Source organism: Lygodium microphyllum, chromosome 5 (assembly GCF_053477565.2).
Source record: "Lygodium microphyllum isolate KBCC chromosome 5, Lygodium_microphyllum_v1.1.10, whole genome shotgun sequence".
Lineage (NCBI taxonomy): Eukaryota > Viridiplantae > Streptophyta > Polypodiopsida > Schizaeales > Lygodiaceae > Lygodium > Lygodium microphyllum.
This window is the reverse complement of record NC_141139.1, coordinates 102,851,382-102,877,330: the sequence shown is the minus strand read 5'-3', so window position 1 is coordinate 102,877,330 and position 25,949 is coordinate 102,851,382. Positions and strand designations below refer to the sequence as shown.

General features: G+C 41.5%; 1 protein-coding gene across 3 annotated transcripts; it reads left to right on the top strand.

The window, feature by feature from the left end:
- The first annotated feature begins 548 nt into the window (after positions 1–548).
- Positions 549–3,455, top strand: LOC148036217 (protein arginine N-methyltransferase 1.5-like). Of its 3 annotated transcripts, XM_087679104.1 has the most exons (7): positions 549–636; positions 1,556–1,604; positions 1,721–1,807; positions 1,909–2,014; positions 2,100–2,187; positions 2,879–2,972; positions 3,064–3,451. In XM_087679104.1, coding segments are annotated over exons 1-7 (510 nt in total). In that variant the 5' UTR covers positions 549–634; the 3' UTR covers positions 3,148–3,451. The 3 variants fall into 3 exon arrangements, with proteins under 3 accessions (XP_087535230.1, XP_087535231.1, XP_087535229.1); XM_087679105.1 differs by lacking the exon at positions 549–636 and having other exon boundaries at positions 837–1,604; positions 2,872–2,972; positions 3,064–3,455; XM_087679103.1 differs by lacking the exon at positions 549–636 and having other exon boundaries at positions 844–1,604.
- The last annotated feature ends 22,494 nt before the right edge of the window (positions 3,456–25,949 follow it).

Genomic DNA, 25,949 nt, shown 5'->3' with positions numbered 1-25,949 from the left:
TGGCAAAAAATGGAATCAGGGGGCCTAGCGTGGTTGGACAGAGGTGGCTGAGGTGAAAGCTCAAGGGTGGGTTTGCAAGGCAGCGAGGTGTGGCATGTGGAAAACACCTTTCTCCAACAAGAATGTAAAAAGTGCCCATGGGCATAGGTAGCATTCACACTAGAATGATTGGAGGAACATAGTAAGTGTAACATTGGTACAGGAGTTGGGGATGACAGAAACAGCTACGAGGGAGTGTTTTACCAGAGAAGGATCTTGCACGCAGCAGTAGCAGTCTACCAATGCTTGAAACCCTGGAAGCAGGCCTGCAAGAGTTAAACGCAGGTACGTAAAGACCTCCGGCAGGCAGCAACCGCAGCACATCAGTTGGTGATGACAGAGGCTAGGGCTGCAAAATGCAGCAGTAGACAACCTTCTGCAATATCAAACAGTCCTGAAAATAGCAACATTGATGATGGCATCAGCTTGGAGAGCAGCAGGTCCTCTTTGTGATGGAGTAGATGTGAATCAGGCTGGAACGTCACTATGCAGGGCTGGATTGCAATTGCAGCAGGAGAGATGGCAATGCTTGCAAGATAGGAGAGAGGGTGATGAAGGTGAAAGCAAAATCTGATGACAAGGATTAAAGTTGGGAATGTCCGTGACTGGCTTTACAAAACATTTTGAGTTTTTTGCTTATGACTTCTGAAGTTGTCTTCTCCTCTTAGATAAATCTTTTGGGGCTGTTTTAAGTAGTGAATTCAGGCCAGAAAATTATGATGAGTTAGAGGTTAATTTGGGCTGTGATTTTCCTTACTCAACAACATATTCTTTGAAGTTTGGTATCAGCAACATATCACTCAGCATTTAGAGCAAGATTTACACTGAACTTGAGCCTACCCACGTATCCATCAGTTCCTCAATGTATTGTAAAGCCCAAAAAGCTAAGAGGGGCCCTTGCTCCACCCAATAGTCCTTGTGATGTGTGGACTCTCTTTCTTTCGTACTCATAAAGTGTAAGTATGTAAGATGCCACACCTTCTTTTGAGTCTGTAAGGATCCTTGCAAGGTATGTAACATGCTACACCTTCTTTTGAGTCTGAGCTGACAGGTTGGATACAGAAATGTGGACAGAACTCCTAATATCTGCACATTTCTTTATGACAAGGACATGGGATGTCCTTTTGAGAACTCCAGTCCGACCTTTAGCAATGGCTTGGATTGTTTTCTAAGAACTTGCAGAGTGGTCATATGAAATGGCCTGAATACCTTTGTAGGAATTGCAGCATTATTTGAGACTTCATACCACAGACCTTTTAGGAACGGATTGTGCATTATAACCTAAATTTCTTGTGTTGAAAGAGCAGACATGATGCATAGGCAAAATCTATCAGTGGTGTACTTCCACAAGAACTGTGGTGTGAACATTGAGGCCTTTCATGTTTTAGAGGACCTTGTTTGTGTGTACTGGTAGTTATTGAAGTAAAACATTGAAGGTTTTCTTCTTTTGCTTCATGGAACTCTAGCTTGTCAATGCATCATGAATTGATAAGATTTTGATGACTCTTTTTGACAGGTACACAAGTTTTGTTGCCCCCATCACTGCGTCCAAGCTATATAGAGATGTATGATATTGTGGATTCTGATTTAGTATTTTTAGTGCTTTGTATTTGCTTATTGTACAAGTTTATGGATATTCTTTTATCTCTTTTTTTTTGGTGGGGTGTGGGGGGGTTTGCAGGTCAAATCTTACAATGATCTCACACATTTTGAAACTGCATATGTTGTAAAGCTGCACAGTGTGGCAAGATTGGCTACTCCACAGCCTGTGTGTTTTCGTACTTTCAGCCATGTCATGGAAATGTGTCTCGCTAATGGTGTGTTATAGCTCCATGCTCTCCTGATATTTGACTTGATTGTCACCAACAGGTCTTTACTTTTAATCATCCAAACTTCTCTACACATAATGATAACAGACGCTATAAGAAGCTGGCTTTTGAGTTTGCACCAGACACTGGCTCTGTCCTAGTCCATGGTAAGTGAGCTTGTCAGAAATTCTGAGTTGTGTTTCATCAGTTGTTCTGATAATAATGAATCGTTTTGTGGGCATTTTCTAAAAGGCTTTGCTGGATACTTTGACTCGACATTATATAAGGATATTCACTTGGGCATTGAACCTTCAAGTGCAACACCAGACATGTTCAGCTGGTAAAGTCTTGATGCTAAAATGTCTATGCTTTTTGACATATTATTCCATCCAAAATTTCTTTCTTCCACCAAGTAGCTTCACTTCTCTGCTAGTTAAGTTGTATCTTTTGTGCATTACATCGTTGCATATAGAAGATGTTGTCTCGACTAGTAAACAGGCTTTTGGAGTAGGAAAACTTGGATCCAGTGTGGTTTTAAAGTGGCTGGTAGAGGTGGGAGGTATCTTGGTACCGTGCTTTTACCGTTGCTGCCACACTCGCATCTACCCATAGATGCCCACCTGCACATGCAGTTATCATGTACACTGTAGTGCACTCTGTGCACACCACATCCTCGCGTGCATTTACACAGGATAATTATCAGAACTGCTATGTTATGGGTTCTCTTTTTTGGTTTTGTCTTTTCACACCAAGTGAACGAACACTTGCAAGTCCTGTAGATGTCATTGATGGTGATTTGTGACAATACACTAGCTATCAATATTCTTAGAATAGTCAAACTAGCCTTTGAGTATTCTTGAGCAGCTTCAATGTGGTGAATCTGTGATCAAGTGATGCGAAACCAAGATGGGGGAACTTCTATGGCCTCCATAAGACAACTTGCAGTATATGTGAATTGGTGCTTTTCTTTGGGAGGTAAGCTGTTGGTCCAATACACTTGTTTTGATTAAAAATCTTTTTGCAGTGTGAAGGTTTGCAATATTTTTCCCACTTCAAAAGCCTATGTATGTCCCAGCTGGGTCCTTGATGGAGGTACATTTTTGGAGGTGTGTTGGCCCAAGCAAGGTAAAAATATTTCATATAACCTAATCTCGTGTTCTTAATGTTTGGTTTTACCTCCAGTAGTCAATTAAATTGATGTTCTCATTGATTCTAGGTCTGGTATGAATGGTCGGTGACTTCTCCTGATGTTTCACCCATTCACAACCCAAATGGGCGCTCTTACTGGGTGGGGCTATGACAAAAGTTTGGTTATGTTGGCATGGAATGGGGATGCCAAATACAACAAAGCTGCTGCTTTAAAACACCTGTACCTCAACATTGTTGGTACTGGGCTGTCATGTACAAGAAATGGTTATACTAACTAATGATATTTGATCACTTGAGTATCAATAGGAGTGATACGCATACCATCATATGATGATATCTATCGGCCACCCATGTTGAAATTTAGAGAAGAGGGTAGACAAACATTTATTACTTTGCAACATATTGGAGATTTATGGGATAAAACAATCAAGACACACATGTTGCTTAATTAGTTTTTAGTTCTATGCTCCTTTAAAATTATTTTCATTTTTCTTTTGGTTGCTAGAAGTAGATGTTGATGTCTTAATTTGTTTAATCTATTTTGATCATTAGTTGTATGTTATTGATCCTTACTTAGAAATGATAACATTCTCTGTATAATTTTCTAGTTAAAAATTTATTGTGCAATTTCTTGTTTGATATTAGTATGTCTAAGAGGAAGGGCAAAGTAGATAAAGTGATAAGGAAAAAAGAGAATTTCCACGGAATTCCCTGTTGAAAGTACATGTAAGTAGGGAATGTAAAAAATAGGAAAAATGAGAGATTTCCTAGTGAGAGTACCTAGGGAATCACCTCTAGAAGTTTTTTCCTATATATGAAATATTTCCTATATAGGAATTATTCCCTACATAGAAAATTTTGTATTTTCCTATGTAGGAAATATTTCCTATGTCCTATGTAGGAAATATTTCCTACATAGGAAATGTCTTATGTGATTCCCTGCTTATTCTCACTAGGAAATGTCCCATTTTCCCTAGTTTTTACTTTCCCCACTTATATGTATTTTCAACTAGGGAATTCCATGGGAAATTCTCTTTTTTTCCTATATGGGGATCGATTGAAAGTTCCTTGTGCTATAATGCAGGAGGTGCAGGCTAGACCAAGAGGTAACAAAACTTGGTCTTATAATGACTCGAACAGAGGAGCATATAGGCCTCAAATGAAGGGAGTTCAAGGTCAAAATCGGGGTCAAAAAAAGAAAGCAAGGACTAATAGTGTCAACAACTTTGTCCCTACTCAAAGTAATGGCCGAAACCTCCGATGTTTCCACAGCAATGAGCCCGGTCATTTCAAGAGGCAATGTCCCAAGCTTGGAGGAGGACATCGCCAAGCACCTTTCCAAGGAACTGGCCGTGGCCAAGGAGCCGCTACCCGAGGCAGAGGAATAACCGCCTGCATTGCCAACAGGGAGATGTGCGAAGAAGAAGATCCGACCATGGAAGCAGAGTTTGAAAGGGCGGCAGTCCATGTCACTCTACACAAGAAAGGCCCGAATCACCTTATCTCGGTGATTCAGACACAGTCGAACTATCAAGGTAAAGGTTTCAAGACCTTGATTGATTGTGGTAGTACACATTCCTTTATCTCACCAGTTTGTGCAAAAAGATTAGGAATAGCCATAGTAGAAGCACCTACCTTGCTTGTGGAATTAGCAAATGGTCGTGAGGTCACTTATACCAGGCAAACTGCTAAGGTGGAATTCTTTCTGGGAGGAAAGGCGACTTCAGTCAAATTCAGAGTCATGAGCCTAGGTATCCATGAGTGTCTACTCGGAATGGATTGGCTTAAACCTAATGACGCCCACATCCATTGTGGAAAGGGCCAATTTTCCTTTCAAAACTTTGAAGGGGAATTGGTCACAACTCAAGGTGAAGCTGGAAAGCCAAAAATTCAATTGGCCAAATCATCTCGGATTATAAAGGGAGTAAGAAAGGGACTACCTATCTACTTGATTAAGCTCAATAAGTTAGATTAGAAGCAGGAGTCTAGTGAAGGACCTTCTTGCCTAAAGGAATACGCAGACGTATTTCTTGAAGAGTTGACAGAACTCCCACCTCAAAGAGAAGTGGATCATGAGATCAAGCTAGTACCAGGAGCTGCACCAATTGCAAAAAGACCCTATAGAATGTCCATACTGGAAGTAATTGAGCTGAAGGAACAACTCAAGCAATCGCTAGATCAGGGCTACATCCGTCCTAGCAGTTCACCATGGGGAGCTCCAGTACTATTCCAAAAAAAGAAAGATGGAACGCTTCGACTATGTATTGATTACAAAGGGTTGAATCAATCAACTGTCAAGAACAAGTATCCTATTCCTAGAATAGATGAGCTTCTTGATCGTCTTTAGGGTGCGAAGATCTTCTCCAAGATTGATCTCAGGTCTGGTTACTATCAGATAAGAATCAAGGAAGAAGATATCCCAAAGACGGCCTTCAACACAAGATATGGATACTTTCAGTTTCTAGTTATGTCATTCGAGCTTACGAATGCGCCTGCCACCTTCAACAGGTTAATGCAGGATATCTTTAGGCCATATCTTGATGACTTCGTACTCGTCTTCTTCGAGGACACTTTAGTCTATTCCAAACAGGGGGAAGATCATGAACCCCAACTTTGGATTGTCCTTGAGACAATGAGGTCACACAAGCTGTATGCTAAGATGAAGAAATGTACATTCTTCAAGCGTCAGATTGAATATCTAGGATTCATCGTATCAACGGAAGGAATCTCAATGGATCCAACCAAAGTCAGAGATGTGCTAGAATGGCCAATACCAACAACTATCAAAGAAATACGCAGTTTTCTTGGATTGACAGGATGGTATAGGGTCTTCATAAAAAATTATGCCTAGATTGCTGCACCTCTGATGGATCTATTAAAGAAGCAAACATCCATTGCATGGTCAACTACCGAACAATCTAGTTTTGATAGATTGAAGCAAAGTTTGGTATCAGCTCCTATCCTAAAACTTCCAAACCTCAGTAAGGAGTTCGAGGTAGTAATTGATGCTAGCACGCTTGCCTTAGGATGTGTGCTCATGTAGGAAGGTCATCCTATAGCATACTCGTCAAGGAAACTGAAGAGCCATGAGAAGAATTATGCTACCCATGATCTAGAAATTTTAGTTGTCATCCATGCCCTAAAGCTTTGGATACACTACATGCTAGGTAACAAGTTTACACTAGTAACTAATCATAAAAGTCTCAAGTGGATCTTTACCCAGAATGAGCTCAACATGAGGCAACGTCAGTGGATTGAAGTGCTGGAGGAGTATGACTTTGAAATCAAGTACCGACCTGGAAAGGAGAATGTAGTTGCCAATGCACTCAATCGCAAGACATTCCTTAATTCACTAATCTTGCAAAATCCGTCAACAGCTAGATCTCTAGCTACAATGGTGTCCATGCCAAACAATCCAATACTTGAGCTAGCTAGAGAAGAAGCAAGCCATGATACATCCTATCAAAAGATGGTAATGAAAATCTCTATCAAAGACCAAGACCAAAAGCTACAGGCTAAGTATCATGAATTCTCTATCAATAGTGGACTTGTCTACTATAGAACGAGAGTATTTATACCAGCAAGCTAGTCACTTAAGCAGAAGATATTGTGGGAAGCTCATGATTCCCCTTTCTCAGGACATCCTGGCTATGCCAAGACCCTCAATGCAATTAGGAAGAGCTACTATTGGGAGAGGCTTAAAGGCAACGTTCTCAAATATGTCACTGAGTGTATGTCTTGTCTTGTCAACGTATCAAAGCCGAACATGTCAAAATACCAAGGAAGTTGCAACCACTCGACATTCCCCAAATGAAATGGGAATTCATCAGTATGGACTTTGTTGTTGGCCTACCCCAAGTTCAGGGAGGATACAACTCCATTATGGTTGTGGTTGACTTGTTGACTAAGGTTTCACACCTTATTCTAGTAAAGACAAACTATAAAGCCTTAGACATTGCAAGGTTGTTTATCAAGGAAATATTCAAGCTACATGGGTTACCCAGAAGAATCATTAGTGATTGTGACTCTCTCTTCACATCACACTTCTGGAGATCTATCTTCGAAGCCATTGGGACTCAACTATGTTTTAGCACAGCTTACCATCCCCAAAATGATGGCCAAACGGAGCGAGTCAATCAAGTTATCGAGGATATGCTAAGGGCACACTGCTGTCGTGAACCAAAAAGGTGGATTCAATACTTGCCTTTGGTGGAATTTGCCTACAATGCTTCTTACCAACAAAGCATTCAGATGACCCCTTTTCAAGCATTGTATGGTCATGGCTGTTGAAGTCCTCTAAACTTCTCAGATCCAACCTTGAGGGTTGAAGCTTCAAGGCAGATGTTGGACGAGATGGATGACCAAATAAAGTCAATAAGACAGGACATCCAAGCCGCCAAGCATAGACAGAAGGCATACGCAAATTTGAAGCGTCAAGATAGAATCTTCAAGGAAGGAGACATGGTCTTCATTCGCGTATGCCCAAAGAAGAGTTCTCTATCCTTAGGAGATTGCAAGAAGCTAAGTCCAAGGTATTGTGGACCATACAAGATCCTCAAGTGCCTAGGACCTAATGCATATAGACTGCAACTCCCTGAGAACCTAAAGGTTCATAATGTATTCCATATCAGCCTATTGAAGAAGTATGTACCTAATCCTAACCATGTACTTGATGACCAACAAGTTGTAATTCCTAGTCATAGAGTCCTTGAGCTACGGCCTGACAGGATCTTAGATGTTAGGGAGAGACAAATGAGATTCAGAACCTTGAGAGAATGCCTCGTCCAATGGAAGGATTATCCCGAGGAGGATGCCACTTGGATGGATGAAAGCACTCTCAACCATCAATAGCCCCAGTTTATCTCGAGATGAGGACATCTTGATTCCTCCAAGGGGGAGATAATGTAATATTTTTGCTGAAAAATATTACGTACACGCATGAGTATCATGCAATGACGATGTCGTTATTAAAGATACGGATGGTGCGATCTTTTACTCGACGTATCCTAGTCTTCATTGGCAGAAACGGGACCAAAGGTTTAAAGAAACCTGCATATCTTTGTATGAACCTTCTCTTGGGAGGAGGTCATGAGGATAAATTTTGGAATTATGGCAAAAAAAAAATTGTAATTATCCCCTCTTTCCCCCAGCTGATGGTCGTGCTAGAGGAGAGGGAGGGAGGCGTTATGACTAAGCATCTAGCTAGAGCCATGGGGGGGTTAATGCCCATGCAATCAGGCCATGTGGAGGGAGGGAGGTACCTCTCCCTACCCTATAAAAAAAACCCCTGTGGGGAGGGGAGGAAGAAAGAGGAGCCAGGAAGCTAACGGACGTGAGAGAGAGAGGAGTAAGGAGGAGGCAAGAGAGAGGATTCTGAGAAGATGGAAGGCCATAAGCTGCAGGCCGTGTCGAGAGAGAGTGAGGGGAGACTATCATCGCCATGTGTTAGTCGTAAGAAGGAGGGGATGACGCCATCTGCCCCGCTGATCAGGAAGTATGCTAGCTTCCGTCGCATAATTCGTGAATCCGCCACATTGCCAGCTACAAAGATTCGGCCGCCATACTCTTCGTCCACGTGGGTCTCCACGACACCCCCAGAAGCTTTAGAAGCTTCTTGGGAAGCCTCTAAAGCCCCCTTAGGAAGCCCCCTTTTTGTGGGCTTCCACAAGCCTTTTCAAGTGTGTTTTATAACCCCCCCCTCTAGGATTTTAGCATCCATTCCCTTGCAATTTCCACCTAACCGCCTTTCCTATTGCAATTTCCACTAAAGTTTACTCTAACCCCGGGTTCCTTAGAAAGCCCCCTTTTCCTATTGCCTTTCAAGCAGGTTTTTATAAACCCCCCCCCCCCCCCTCTGAGATTTAAGCACCCCCTTTTTGTGAGGTTTCCACCCAAGTCCCCTTTCTCCTCGAAATTTCCACCTTAGTCCCTTCTTCTTGAAATTCCCACCCAAGTCCCCTTTCTCCTTAAAATTTCCACGTTAGTCTCTTCTTCTTGAAACTCCCACCCAAGTCCCCTTAAAGTTCGACTTATCCTGGAAATTAAACCCTTTTTCCCCCTTTTAGCATTTCACAAAGCCCATTTAAAACTACCTTCCTTGGGCTTTCATAGGCCTTATTAAGCGGGTTTTATTACCCCTAGGGTTTTAAGCACCTTTTTTTGCCCTTGCATCCCCTTTTCAATCCCACCATAGCCCGGGTTCTTTTCTTCTAAAAAAACCCTTCCCACACAAGCTTTTTAAAACCATTTTCGTGGAGGAATCCTCTAAAACCTTCTAAAGCCCGATTCCGAAAGCCGGTGCAATCGATCAAGGAAGCCGAATCACAAAGGAAGTTTCGCATGCGAAGGAGACGGGCTACGAACATAAGCCTGCGGCCCAGACAAGAAGGTCATGGCTCCTAAGAAGGCACAAGGTGCAAGCGCACGAGGATCATCTCCTAACATCCATGTGGATATTTCACCACAAGTCTAGGTTTTCTTCCTAAATTTTCATTTACATCATAATATTACAATTGTGCATGGATCATTTATGGAATTAGGATGCACTTTTTCAGTTGAAATACTTTGGCTAAAAATAGCTTACGATCAAAGAATCAGTCATTTTTATTTTTCAAATAAATGAATAAGATCTCTATGCATTCCTAGCAAGTGGTTTTCATGCATTACAAGTAACGAATTTAGATCAATTAAAGATCATCTTTATAAAGTTGAAATTATTATTGTACACTTCAATTATGCATGAAAAGAATAAATCGCATGTTGCATTATTAGACATCTTTTCTTCGAAATGATTCATTAAAAGAAGGTTGCTAATCATTCGTAGGAATTTGCAAGGCGTGGAAATGGTTCTTAAGTTGCGTGAAGTAGATTAAACTCTGGTCAATTGGCTTAAATCTCAATCAAACTATGTAAATAGTTACGAAAGGTTATGTAATGCTCATTCAACGTACGAATATCTCATTTAGAAAAGAAGTTAGCAAAAGGTTGCATGGTTCACACAAGACCCTAATGCTTAGTAGCATGAATCTTGAATGCATGTTCTAGAAGAATCAATAGAAGTTATGTCGTAACTTAGCATATGCTTTGATTTTAACTAGAAAAGTAGGGTTTGTAAATCTACTCATATGTAGGCAACGAATCATGTGGTTACGAAAATGGTATCGTAAATATCTTCAAGAATAGACAAGTAAATTGGTTTAATCTAAACACCTAAACCGTGAGGGACTCGTTCAAGAATGGTTAAAGCGATACAACATATCCCAAGTACTTAATTGGGATTTAGCACATTCAGGATGTGACCTAATCGCTCTTATTGCCAAAGCTGAAACTCTTATACCTAAAGACTTGCCCACATTCACGAAATGTAGGGACAATAGGACATACTTGCGAGAGACAATCGAGGGTTTTTACCTTAAGGATCGCTCACTAAAAGGATGAAACTCGATTTGAATTTGGAACCTTAGGACTGACAATGTCGGCCTAGTGCAATCAGAAACGGATTGTTATGAAGACACCCTAACCCTGTTTCCTATCTAATCATGATACCATGATTAGAAGACGCCATTGATGGGTAAAATAGTCCCACAGATTAGATGCAACACTCGTGCAACAAGTTGTAGAGCCGCATGATCTTGTGAATTGATCACAAGGGAATGGCCAAATTCCTCGAAATGAGATTAGCAGATTCTTACACAAGTTTATCTTGCAAGAGGATGAATATCGTCCTGATACAGTACCGTTCTTGGGTAAAGTGACCAAGATACAGAGATTAGATATTTTCTTGGAAGCAAAAGACTAATCAGTAAATTGGAATAACATATTTACTGCTAATAGAAATTAAGATATTGGTTAAGTTGGGTTAATAGGGTATGGCCCTAACCCAAGGATATAAGGGTTAACAAACAAACCCTTGGAAATCTTGCCAAGTCGCAATTGATCCCGAATTAAATGTTGAATGCATTCGGAAAAAAGGATTCACTCCTTAGACGTTGGCGAAAAAAAAACGACCACTGGAAATGATTGTGCTTGTAACAATTATATAGAGCATTGTTTGCTTTGTTTGCTCAAACAATTAAAGGATGAAAAGATATCTAATGCTTCAGGTTGAAGGCCTGAAGGAAGAGGCAGCTTCAGTTACCCCCGATGGCTGCCGGACCCTAAGCAAGGGGGTTGTTAACTGCGCTAAGAAGGTGGATCGAACCTGCCATGAGAAGTCTCTCCGTTGAGCGCTACTTGGAGCAGGAGGACACTTGGGTACCAGGGGGGCTCTGGCCGTAAATCCCTTGTCTTCCAGGCCCTGCACAAGAGGCCAACGTGACTCGGGATTGGATCTCGAGGCCCGCATACTAGTTTACGGGCGGAATCTTGGATCAGTAATCCATGTGGATTGCTGGATAGCCTTCGGGCGGATTATGGATAAGCCTACGGACTGGACTTTTTAAATGTATTTCAAAGATAAATATGATAACTTGTTGAAAAGGAACTTGTTTGACACTATTTTTCTATGTCAAGTGCTATGATTACATGAAGGAACCGGTACCTAACAGGCTAATTAAGGAAGCTGATTGATGCATGTCCAACTAAACGTGGTAGGTAATTAGATAACTAAAACAACCTGAGGAAAGTGCAGTGGATGTGGCCATGGGTCCCTCCTACGAATGGGTGGTCCCGGTCGGCCAGGAACTTTTCTCAATCATGATAGACAACAAGAATATCGTTTCAAAGGATACGAACATCAAAGGCGCTAACCTAGAGTCTAAGTTACAATAATCGCGGTTTACGCTATTTTAGGGGAATGGAATGGGACTATGCCTTATGGTAAAGAGGTCGAGCCTTGCATCCCTCTCATTTCCCATTCTCCTTGAACCAAGTGCAGCATGAATCCTCTTCGCCCCTGGCGTTTCTGCATAAAGTAGTTCGCTCGGGGTTCGACGCTTGTTGCCGTTTAGGAAATGACCATTAGGGGAAACCTTGATTCAGGTCAGTCCTAAGTGGGAATGGCCAGAATACTTCCGCTGCGTGGCAGAGCGGAAAGTCCTAGATCACAAAACCCGTAATATTCCATGGGAGTGCCGGGTGGAACTTTCTAGATCTCTTTCCGATGGACTGCTAAGACGTGTCCTAAAGAGAACATGTGGACACGTTACAAATCATTACATATAGATTGGCTCAATGCAATACATGCATATTTCTTTCTTAAGTATCTTTTTAAAATGTGTATTTACCAATGTTAAGTACTTGTAAAATGTGCATAAGCTTTTGTACATCTCTTGGATGGGATAAAGTCTTTGGATGATGCAGAGAAGATGGTAGAGCTTATATTTTCAGCCAAGCGTGTGATTCATAGGTTTGTATCTAAACTATTTCTCTATTTTTAACTTTAAAACAATGGTTTTGATGAAAGGAGCATTAGTTCTGAACTCTTCACCTTAAATTTCAAGTGGAAGCCCAAGTGAGGGTACTTGGTTTATTATGATGGTTATGCACTCATTCCTCTTTTATGGTAATTGCTTTGGTCATTTTGGATAGAATGGCATGTGGAAGCCTATTTATGTTGTTGATTCCTCTATCTTTAACTTGGCACGGAAGACCAAGGTTAAGTATTTGGTTTATTATTTGTGTTGAGAATGTTGCAAAAGTGGTTGGAAAAATTTTCCTAATTTTTAATAGGAAATTCCATTCATTTACTTGTGTGATTTGTGTTGAGAATGTTGCAAGTGGATAGTACAATGTGTGGAGGTGAAGAAGTTGGATGCAACATCGGAATTTACAAGAGAGTAGATTATTCATGACAAGAATACTATGTAGTCTTCATCATTACAAGAGAGATTATTGACAAAATGTTTGTCCTTGGTGGCTCAATTACCCCATAGGAGTTGTCCCAAAGCAAGAGAAATATTTGCATGAGAGTAAGCACTTTAATTCATATAAAGCATATTGTCACTTATGTAGAGATAGTTTTTGTACTCATGCATGGGAGTCTACGGGTTGAGTAATGCTCATAGGGTTCATAGAGAAAGTTGCTACTCATTATTCAATTTCCACAACCACTACTATAGAGGAAGTGCAAAAGGAAGTACTCATGCGACTGAGGCTAGCAAGGGTGCTACACAAGCCATCCAAGGTACTCAAGGTAATGCATAAGCTACTCAAGCTATACTAGTGGAGCCACTACTTCTCCTCTCACTAGTATTGTTGATGAAAAGAGAGGTAAATGGTTTATGCCACAACCAAGAACCTCCACATATCCACAAAAAAGAAATGTATCCAAGCCCTCTATGGCGCCCACCACCTCCTTTGTTGTAGAGTCATCTCTTGGTGGTTGAGAGAGTTGGGAGAGGCGACCTATGAATCACTTAGTAGGAGAGTAGTCTTATATCAACCTGAAATTCCTGTGCTTTGTTGGTTGCTTGCTCATGAAGGTAGTTATATATGATTATTAAAAATATATTACTCGAAATAGTTATTGTAGGATAGATTTTCCCTCGCTAGATAAACATGACAATGACATATTGCAAGAACACGAATTTTTGTTTTGCATGTAGCATTGCATCATTGTTTACTTAGCATCAAAATGTTGCCATCGATATGGCTAGGTGGTAACTGGCAATATTTATGGAGCAATATGACTATGTTTTGGATGTGTTTGTAGAGTGGTGTGGTGGAATGCAGAGGAGATGAGACATTGCATGTATCTAGACCTAGACGATGTGCTCTATGAGGAGTGTTTGGCCACCATTGCATGTGGACCGATACTGTGCTAAGGAAGAGAGTTTTTTTTTAAGACACTCTAGACATTTCATTTTGTTGCTACCTTTATATGTTTATCATGTACTTCGCCATGCTTAAGAGAGTGTACCTTGTGACTATATGGCACATATATTTTACTAGTTTTTGGTTGATTATGTTTAGAATATGCCATGTTTGTTTTTTTTTATTGATGTATGCTCATGTAAATGCAAGGTGTCATACTCTTTTAGTAGTAGTGATCAAGAATTGCTATTTTCTTTTTGTGTCACTTCATATCTATAGTTTGTGTGACTATGAATTAGTAATCATGCTATGAATGTATGCATGAAAATCATGTCTGACATAGGATACTTCCATGTGGGGGTATGTTGAATAGAGATATTTATACGTAGAATCCTTATCTTGCACAAAAAAGCTTTTAAAAAACGGAGTGATTACAAATGAAAAAAATGAAAGCTCACAAAAATAAAATCCCCAAGAAAGATGAAAGAAGAGAGAGAATAAGAGAGGTGGAGAGAAACGAAGAGAAATGGATGGGGGGTAGAGAAATAAAGAGGGCAAGAGAGAAAAATATAGAGATAGAGGGAGGGAGAGAAAAGAAATAGAAACAAAGAGAAAGGTGGGAGAGAGAAAAATAGAGAGGGTGAGAAAGAGAGAAGAGGGAAAGAGAGAGGGGAAACAAAGAGAGGGAGAAGGAGAGAGAGGAAGAGAATCAAAGAAAGAGGCGAGAAGAGTGAGTGAGATAATGCAAGCCATTTTCAGATCCTATCTTGATGATTTCATTTTGTCTTCTTCCATGAAATCTTAACATATTCCAAGAATGAAGAAAATCATGAACCACAATGATTCTTGAAACAATGAGAATTCACAAGCTGTGTAATATTTTAGATATTATATTCTTTTTTTTTCTTCTCCAGCGTCGCGTCATGCTGGAAGGAGGGAAGGCGATAGAGGAGCCAGCAAGCTCCTCACTGGAGCTTGCTCGGCTCCACAAGCATGCATGGCAACACGCCATGAGGGAGGAGTTCCCTCCCTCCACCTATAAAACCTTCCACAGGAGAGAACGAGGGGGGAAGCAAGGAGTCGTGACGCCGCCAGGAGAGAACGAGAGTGGGAAGGAAAGAGAAGGAAGGAGAATGATCGCCTGATGCTACCGAGCTGCCGCTGCCGCCATCATCTATCGCCTCTATCCTCTCTCCCCACGTGCGCCATCATCTGCCGCCTGCAGACTTTCGCACCCCCCCCGTCGTCGCCGTCAAATTTCCCCCCCACGTGGCTCCTGACTCCCACAGAAGCTTCAAGAAGCTTCTTGAAGCTTCTAAGGGGGGGCCTCCTTAAGCCCCCCTTCCTATAGCCTTATTACTTTTTTTCACCCCCTCCCGGTTTTATCCCCTTAGAATCCTTTCACCCCCCCGGCCTTAAACCCATAACCCCTTCCCGTGGGCCATTAAAACCCCCACTCCCCTTGGCCTCCAAAAACCACAAATTCCCCCCCCCCCCCCCCCCCCCCCCCTTGTGCCTTTTCTTTTTACACACCTTTTACCCCTTGGTGTTAAAATTTTCCCCTCTCACCCCCGTGTTTGACCTTTACAAAGACCTTCCACCCTTCACCTTTTCCTTGGTGTGGAACTTACCCCCCCGTGTCCAAAAAAAAATCCCTTCAAGATCCCCCTTCCTATACTCTTTTACTTCCAAGCCCAAAGATCTCCCAAGGCCCCCTCATAGGGTTTTTTGAAACCACACATACACACCATTTTCACCGCATATAAATCCCCATAGGGCCTTTTCTTTTAGGCTTTCTAAACTTTTCCCTCTCCGAAGAAGCTAAGACCTTAAAGGTCTTATTACCCCTTCCTCGTGGTTAATTCCTTAACGGCTCCTTGCCTTGAAAGAGAGAAGAAGAGTATTGAAGCGACGGTGGAACTCCGAAAAGGAGTGTAAAGCTGCCTTCACGCTTAAAGGATTACAACTGTGATGCTGCCTAAGAAAGTCTAAGGAGTAGCTGCGGGAGGGTCATCTCCCGGTATCCATGTGGATATCTCACCCCAAAACCAGGTTTTTCCTTCTTGGTTTTATATCGGTTTTAATTCAATCATGCAAGATAAATTGTTAAGGATAAGATATATTTTGTCCTAGTTATTTACGAAGAAGGAATTTAATTTATTTGAACATGCAAAATGGATAATGTATAAAACATAGTTTTCCTTCAAATAGCATCATGGATTGAAACGAATTACGAGCAAGATTATCTATCCACTATAGTAGTATATTTTGGTTAAATCTTCAAGGTATAAAAATTGCATCTTGCACCATTAACCCCTATTCTTTTTTTGCAACGAATCATCATAGAAGATGAAGTTCATGCAAGGTTTCTTACATTGCTTAAACTCTAGGAAGTTATCATTGCTAACTGCATATCTTAGCAAGGGAAAGATTGTTTATTTGGCATGAGTTTTGTTCGCAAGGAAAAAAAAGGAAGATTAATTGAATTTACCTAACCTCGAAGCAATAAAGTTTAGGACTGAAAAATCAATCGTCACATAGATAACAAGTCGTGCCGAGGTGATCTCGATATTACCTTCTAAAAGTTAACCAAATTAATATAAACTTATAAATCCCTATGGTGCGAAATATGCATTGGGAATGATTTAAATCCAAGAAACGTTTATACCTTAAATACTTGCCCACCTTCCCTGATTGTAGGGTCAATAAATCGTAACGTAAAAGAATTAGGGTTTGTCCCTGAGGTTCTTAAAGAAAATAATAAAAGGAGACCCTAGTCTGACAAACGTCAGCTTAAAGAAACTGAAACGGATTGTTTCATCGCATATTATGATGCACGACTTGCGCAGCAAGTACAAATTCATATTGTCTTGTGATTGATTCACAAGAAGAAAGGTTAAAAATCCTCAACAAGGATGGCGGATCCTCACGTAGGTTATCTTGCAAAAGGATGTATTCTTTAATATCCTTCTAATTAAGGAAGGTTAAAATCCGGAAACTAAAGTATCCAATGAACTTTAGGGTTGACCAAGTTGGGTTAATAGGGTATGCCCTAACCCAGAATATAAGGGATCTTGCTAAGTTGCAAGACACCTTGGAAGGAGTGCTGATGCATTCGAAAGGAAAGATTCATTCCTTAGCAGTTTGCCAACAATAAGATCGGTTAAAGGAAATGTTTGTGCTTGCTAGATATTTTAGAGCACTGTTTGATTTATAAATTACAAATTAAATGAATATCTGTACTTCAGGTTGAAGACCTGAAGGGAGAGGCAGTTTCAGTTACCCCCGACTGCCTGCCTAACCCTAACCAAGGGGGTTGTTGACCGCGCCAGGAACGTGGACCGAACCCGCCACCAGAGGTCTCTCCGTTGAGCTCTACTTGGAACAGGAGGATGCTTGGGTGCTAGGGGGGGCTCTGGCCATGAATCCCTCACCTTCCGGGTCTTGCACAAGAGGCTAACATGACTCGGGATTGGATCTCGAGGCCTGCATACTAGTCTACGGGCGGAAGCTTGGAATAGTGATCCATGTGGATTACTAGATAGCCTTCGGGCAGATTATGGACAAGCCTACGGGCGAAACTCCTTGTATTTCAAAGATAAATATGAAGATATGTTAATAAAGAACTTGTTTGATATTGTTTTTCTATGTCACGTGATAAGATTACGTGAAGGAACTAGTCCTTAACGGATTAATTAAAGAAGCTGATTGTTACATGTCCAACTAACGTGTTAGATAATTACCTAACTAAAACAAACCGAGGAAAGTGCAGAGGATGGGCCATGGGTCCGTCCTATGGTTGGGTGGTCTCGGTTGGCCGGGAACTTTTCTCAAATCTCAAAGAACAGCGGGATGATCGTCAAAGGACAGGAACAACGAAAGCGTTGACCTAGAGTTATGTCTTAACCGATTTTACGTTGTTTTAGGGGAACGGAATGGGACTATGCCTTATGGCAGAGAAGTTGAGCTTTGCATCCCTCTCCTTTCCCATTCTCTTTGAACCAAGTGCAACGTGAATCCGCTTCGGACCTGGCGTTTCTGTTTAAAGTAGTTCACTTGGGTCCGACGCTAGTTGCTGTTAGGAAATGACCAATCAGAAAAATCCAAATTCCGGTCAATCCTAAGTGGGAACGGCCAAGAATACTTCCGCTACGTGGCAGACACGGAAAGCCCTGGATCGCAAACCCCGTAACATTCCATGGGAGTGCCGGGCGGAGCTTTCTAGACATCCTTTCTGTTGGACTGCTAAGACATGTCCTGGATGATACTAGTGCACACATTACAGTTGGTATCAGAGCCGACCAACAACGGAATTGTTTTTATGAAATCTCAATAAAATGAAGTAAAGAAATTGTTGCTGCCCAAACATTTTCCTACCTTCAATATTGTCTTGCAGAATTACGAAGCGTGGAACAAGTTTTTGGTATTTCGGGTCATGTTTATGACTGCAATGCATTCTCCGCTTTATAGACAAAGAATTGGGATGATGAACATCCTGGAGCAGATTTATAATCCATCACCTTTGTACATAGAATGAAGATGTACAGGTGCTTTAGGAATCTACTATATAGCCGCCCACCGGTTTGCTTATCTACAAACCAACCTAAAAAGGATCAAGTGGTTGGAAGACTTGAAAGTCGTGAAGCTGTTCGTTTTTGTGGAAGCTCACATAAATTCAACTTTACATATTCAAGGTTGGATGGTTGAAATGAACTCATATGTATATGAGGAAGTAACCCGTGTAATCCCCGCCGACAGGAATAAAGTGTTGGACTGCCATGAGAAGTATGGATTCCAACGGAAAGGATATCCTGAACTTCCAATGACTTACCGATTCCTGAAGATCCATGACCCAAAACCCTACTATTACACAGTTTCTGTAGATAAATGCAATACAACGTTATTCTTCCCAAACTAAATGCAACAATTGGCTTATCATCACATGAAATGTTGTATTCGAAAGGGCTATGCCCATGTATTTTAAATACAAATAAAGACTTCTTTTTATCAATGTCTGACTGTGCAAGAGAGTTGATAAAAAGTTAACTAGCTACATTGTTTACGAGATAGCTAAATTAAAGATGTAATATAAGCTAACGTCGATTATCGTATAATAACGTTAAGAAAACCTTTATTCAGGTACAACCCCAAGTACAGGTTCCTAATTCGCCTCCTACATCAAGTACTGCTGTGAATCAAGAGAAGAAGTTCCTTCTCAAGTAGATTAAGCCACCCGAGTTTGACGGGAGAGGCAGATTCGTTCAGGCTGATGCTGAAATTTGGATTGAATCCATGGAGGATTACTTCAAACTAGCCGGTACTGCACCCACCAATCAAGCAATGCTCGCCAAGTTAAAACTCACTGCGGCGAAGCCAGACTTTGGTGGAAGCAATGGTACAGGGATCAAGGGATCGCAGAGGGATCCGTTACCTGGGAGAAGCTGAAGAAAGCCGTGCAGGGTAGATACTTACCACCTGCATATCGCACGCAGAAAATGAACGAGTTCTACGAGCTAAAACAGCTAGGACTCACTTTTGACACATACTACTCTAAATTCATCTCACTTTTAAAGTATGCGCCACAGATGGACATGAAACAGCAGGTGTCCAAGTTTTGTGCAGGTTTAAATCCACCAGTAAATACCCGTCTCGAATCTATGCGTCCATCAGATCTTCAGGATGCACTCATTCGAGCGGCGCCTATAATTCAGGAGGTACAAGCTAGATCAACGAGTAACAAAACTTGGTCTTATAATGACCCGAATAGAGGAGCATTCAGACCTCAAATGAAGAGAGTTCAAGGTCATAATCAGGGACAAAGAAAGAAAGCAAGGACGAATAATGTTAACAACTTTGTTCCTACTCAAAGTAATGGCCGAAACCTCCGTTGTTTCCACTGCAACGAACCCGATCACTTCAAGAGTCAATGTCCCAAGCTTGGTGGAGGACATCGCCAAGCGCCTTTCCAAGGAACAGGCCATGGTCAAGGAGCCGCTACCCGAGGAAGAGGAAGAACCGCCTGCATTGCCAATAGGCAAATGTGCGAAGGAGGGGAAGAAGAATATCCGACCATGGAAGCAAAGTTCGAAAGAGCGACAGTCCACGCCGCTTTACACAAGAAAGGGCCGAATCGCCAGTTCTCAGTGATTCAGACACCGTCGGACTATCAAGGTAAAGGGTTCAAAACCTTGATTGATTGTGGCAATACCCATTTCTTTATCTCACCAGCATGTGCAAAAAGATTAGGAATAGCCACAGTAGAAGCACCTACCCTGCTTGTGGAATTGGCAAATGGTCGTGAGGTAACTTGTACCAGGTAAACTGCTAAGGTGGAATTCTTTCTAGGAGGAAAGAAGACTTCGGTTAAATTCAGAGTCATAAATTTAGGTATCCATGAGTGTCTACTCGGAATGGATTGGCTTAAGCCCAACGACGTCCACATTCACTATGTAAAGGGTCACGTTTCCTTTCGAAACTCTGAAGGGGAATTAGTCACAACTCAAGGTGAGGCACGACTCCCAAGAATCCAATTGGCCAAAGTATCTCGGATCATAAAAGGAGTCAGAAAAGGATTACCTGTTTACTTGATCAAACTCAACAAGTTAGATCAAAAGCAAGAGTCTCATGAAGGACCTTCTTGGCTAAAGGAATATGCAGACGTATTCCCTGAAGAGTTGACCGAACTTCCGCCTCAAAGAGAAGTGGATCATGAGATTAGGTTAGTGCCTGGAGCTACACCAATTGCCAAGAGACCTTATAGAATGTCCATACCAGAAGCAATTGAGCTAAAGGAACAATTCAAGCAACTGTTAGATCAGGGCTACATCCGGCCTAGCAATTCACCATGGGGAGCTCCAGTACTATTCCAGAAAAAGAAAGATGGGACACTTCGACTATGTATTGATTACCGAGGGTTGAATCAATCAACAGTCAAGAATAAGTATCCTATTCCTAGAATAGATGAGCTTCTTGATCGTCTTCAGGGTGCGAAGATCTTCTCCAAGATTGATCTCAGGTCATGTTACTATCAGATAAGGATCAAGGAAGAAGATATCCCGAAGACGGCCTTCAATACAAGATATGGGCACTTTGAGTTCCTGGTTATGTCATTCGGGCTTACGAATGCACCTGCCACCTTCAATAGATTAATGCAGGATATCTTTAGGCCATATCTTGATGATTTTGTGCTTGTCTTCTTTGATGAAACCTTAGTCTATTCTAAACAGGAAGAAGATCATCAACCTCAACTTCGGATTTTCCTTGAGACAATGAGGTCACATAAGCTATATGCAAAAATGAAGAAGTGTGCATTCTTCAAGCGTCAGATTGAATATCTGGGATTCATTAGTATCATCAGAAGGAATATCAGTGGACCCAACCAAGGTGAGAGATGTGCTTGAATGGCCAACACCAGTATCTGTCGAAGAAATACGCAGCTTTCTTAGATTGACAGGATGGTATAGGGCCTTCATAAAAAACTATGCTTTGATTGCAGCACCTCTGACGGATTTACTAAAGAAGCAGACTTCCATTACATGGTCAACTCCGGAACAAAATAGCTTCGATAGATTGAACAAAGTTTGGTATCAGCACCTATTCTAAAACTTCCAAACCTCAATAAGGAATTCGAGGTAGTAACTGATGCTAGCATTCTTGCCTTGGGGTGTGTACTTATGCAGGAAGGTCATCGAGTAGCATACTCTTCAAGGAAATTGAAGAGTCATGAAAAGAATTATGCTATGCATGATTTGGAATTACTAGCTATCATCCATGCTCTAAAGCTTTGGAGACACTACTTGTTGGGTAACAAGTTTACTCTAGTAATCGACCATAAGAGTCTCAAATGGATCTTTACCCAAAACGAGCTCAACATGAGGCAACGTCGGTGGATTGAAGTATTGAAGGAATATGACTTTGAAATCAAGTACCGACCAGGGAAAGAGAATGTAGTTGCCGATGCACTTAGTCGCAACGCATTCCTAAATTTCCTAATCTTGCAGAATCCATCAACGGCTAGATCTCTAGCTACAAAAGTATCTATGCCAAACAACCCTATACTTGAGTTAGATAGAGAGGAAGCATGCCATGATTTGGCCTACCAAACAATGCTAAAGGAGATCTCTACCAAGGACCAGAATCAAAAGTTGCAAGCTAAGTATCAGGAATTCTCCATTGATAATGGACTTATCTACTACAGAACAAGGCTGTGTATACCATCAAGCCAGTCACTTAAGCAGAAGAAAATGTGGGAAGCTCATGATTCCCCTTTCGCAGGACATCCTGGCTATGCTAAGACTCTTAATACAGTTGGAAAGAGCTACCATTGAGAGAGGCTCAAAGGTGACGTTCTCAAATATGTCACTGAGTGTTTGTCTTGCCAATGTATCAAAGTCGAACATGTCATGATGCCAGGGAAACTGCAACTGCTTGACATTCCCCAAATGAAATGGGAATTCATCAGTATGGATTTTGTTGTAGGCTTACCCCAAGTCCAGGGAGGATACAACTCCATCATGGTTGTGGTTGACATGCTTACCAAGGTTGCACACCTTATTCCAGTAAAAACAAACTATAAAGCCTCCAACATTGCAAGATTGTTTATCAAGGAGATATTCAAGCTACATGGTTTACCCAGAAGAATCATTAGTGATCCAGATTCTCTCTTCACATCACACTTCTAGAGAGCTATCTTTGAAGCTATTGGGACTCAACTCTATTTTAGCACCGCCTACCATCCCCAAACGGATGGCCAAACAGAGCGAGTAAATCAAGTCATCGAGGATATGCTTAGGGCATACTACTATCGAGAGCCGAAGAGGTGGATTCAATACTTACTATTGGTCGAATTTCCCTACAATGCTTCTTACCAGCAAAGCATTCAGATGACCCCTTTCCAAGCATTGTATGGTCATGACTGTCGAAGTCCCCTAAATTTTTCTGATCCAACCTTAAGAGTTGAAGCTTCAAGACAGATGTTGGAAGACATGGATGATCAAATAAATTCAATAAGACACGACATCCAAGCGGCCAAGGATAGACAGAAGGCATACGTGGATTTGAAGCGTCAAGAAAGAGTCTTCGAAGAAGGAGACATGGTCTTCATTCGCGTACGTCCTAAAAATAGTTCTCTAGCCCTAGGAAATTGCAAGAAGCTAAGTCCAAGGTATTGTGGGCCGTACAAAATCCTCAAATGCCTAGGACCCAATGCTTATAGACTGCAACTCCCTGAGAACCTAAAGATTCACAATGTATTCTATATCAGCCTATTGAAAAAATATGTACCCAACCCTAACCATGTACTTGATGACCAACAAATTGTAATGCCAAGCCAAGGTGTCCTTGAGCTAAGGCCTAATAGGATCTTAGATGTTAGGGAGAGACAATTAAGATCCAGGACCTTGAGAGAATGCCTTATCCAGTGGAAAGATTATCCCGAAAAGGATGCCACTTGGATAGAAGAAGACACTCTCAACCATCAATATCCCCAGTTTATCTCGAGATGAGGACATCTCGATTCCTCTAAGGGGGAGAGAATGTAATATTTCAAATATATTTTTTTTCTTCTCCAGCGTCGCGTCGTACTGGAAGGAGGGAAGGCGATAGAGGAGCCAGCAAGCTCCTCGATGGAGCTTGCTCGGCTCCACAAGCATGAAGGGCGACACGCCATGAGGGAGGAGTTCCCTCCCTCCCCCTATAAAACCTTCGCCAAGAGAGAACAAGGGGGGAAGCAAGGAGTCGTGGTGCCGCCAGGAGAGAACGAGAGTGGGAAGGGAAGAGAAGGGAGGAGAATGATCACCTGATGCTGCCGAGCTGCCGCTGCCGCCATCATTTGTCACCTCTATCCTCTCTCCCCATGTGCGCCATCATCTGCCGCCTGCAGACTTTCACACCCCCCCATCGTCGCCGTCAAATTCCCCCCCCACGTGGCTCCTGACTCCCACACAAGCTTCAAGAAGCTTCTTGAAGCTTCTAAGGGGGGGGCTCCTTAAGCCCCCCTTTCTATAGCCTTATTACTTTTTTTTCACCCCCTCCTGGTTTTATCCCCTTAGAATCCTTTCACCTCCCCGGCCTTAAACCCTTAACCCCTTCCCGTGGGCCATTAAAACCCCCACTCCCCTTGGCCTCCAAAAACCACAAATTCCCCCCCCCCCCCCCTTGTGCCTTTTCTTTTTACACACCTTTTACCCCTTGGTGTTAAAATTTCCCCCTCTCACCCCCGTGTTTGAGCTTTACAAAGACCTTTCACCCTTCACCTTTTCTTTGGTGTGGAACTTACCCCCCCCCCCCCCCCCCCGTGTCCAAAAAAAAATCCCTTCAAGTTCCCCCTTCCTATACTTTTTTACTCCCAAGCCCAAAGATCTCCCAAGGCCCCCTCATAGGGTTTTTTGAAACCACACTCATATACACCATTTTCACCACGTATAAATCCCCATAGGGCCTTTTCTTTTAGGCTTTCTAAACCTTTCCCTCTCCGAAGAAGCTAAGATGTTAAAGGTCTTGTTACCCCTTCCTCGTGGTTAATTCCTTAACGGCTCCTTGCCTTGAAAGAGAGAAGAAGAGTATTGAAGCGATGGTGGAATTTGGAAAAGAAGTGTAAAGCTTCCTTCACATTCGAAGGATTACAACTTTGATGCCGCCTAAGAAAGTCCAAGGAGTAGCTGCGGGAGGGTCATCTCCCGGTATCCATGTGGATATCTCACCCCAAAACCAGGTTTTTCCTTCTTGGTTTTATATCGGTTTTAATTCAATCATGCAAGATGAATTGTTAAGGATAAGATATATTTTGTCCTAGTTATTTACGAAGAAGGAATTTAGTTTAATTGAACATGCAAAATGGATAATGTATAAAACATAGTTTTCCTTCAAATAGCATCATGCATTGAAACGAATTACGAGCAAGATTATCTACCCACTATAGTAGTATATTTTGGTTAAATCTTCAAGGTATAAAAACTGCATCTTGCACCATTAACCCCTATTCTTTTTTTGCAACGAATCATCATAGAAGGTGAAATTCATGCAAGGTTCCTTACGTTGCTTAAACTCTAGGAAGTTATCATTGCTAATTGCATATCTTAGTAAGGGAAAGATTGTTTATTTGGCATGAGTTTTGTTCGCAAGGACAAAAAAGGAAGATTAATTGAATTTACCTAACCTTGAAGTAATAAAGTTTAGGACTGAAAAATCAATCGTCACATAGATAACAAGTCGTGCCGAGGTGATCTCGATATTACCTTCTAAAAGTTAACCAAATTAATATAAACTTTTAAATCCCTATGCTGCGAAATATGCATTGGGAATGATTTAAATCCAAGAAACGTTTATACCTTAAATACTTGCCCACGTTCCTTGATTGTAGGGTCAATAAATCGTAACATAAAAGAACTAGGGTTTGTCCCTAAGGTTCTTAAAGAAAATAATAAAAGGAGACCCTAGGTCTGACAAACGTTAGCTTAAAGAAACTGAAACGGATTGTTTCATCGCATATTATGATGCACGACTTGCGCATCCAGTACAAATTCATATGGTCTTGTGATTGATTCACAAGAAGAAAGGTTAAATATCCTTAACAAGGATGGCGGATCCTTACGCAAGTTATCTTGCAAAAGGATGTATTCTTTGATATCCTTCTAATTAAGGAAGGTTAAAATCCGGAAACTAAAGTATCCAATGAACTTTAGGGTTGACCAAGTTGGGTTAATAGGGTATGCCCTAACCTAGAATATAAGGGATCTTGCTAAGTTGCAAGACACCTTGGAAGGAGTGCTGATGCATTGGAAAGGAAAGATTCATTCCTTAGCAGTTTGCCAACAACAAGATCGGTTAAAGGAAATGTTTGTGCTTGCTAGAGATTTTAGAGCACTGTTTGATTTATAAATTACAAATTAAATGAATATCTACTCTTCAGGTTGAAGACATGAAGGGAGAGGCAGTTTCAGTTACCCCCTTCACCAGAGATACAACAGCCTGTAAGGTGCTACAATCTCAATTGTGGTGACCCACCCTATTCCATAATGATACTTAGTTTGTTAAGAATTGTGACAAGTGCTAAAGGACCAAGGTCCCTATTTGTAAAGATAAGATAGATTTGACCCTTTTCATAGCATGAAAACCCTTTTAAAAATGGGGCTTTGACTTCATTGGGCTAATTAGTTGTGTGGCATCGTACTCTCAGGCAACTATATCATTATAGTAACAAAT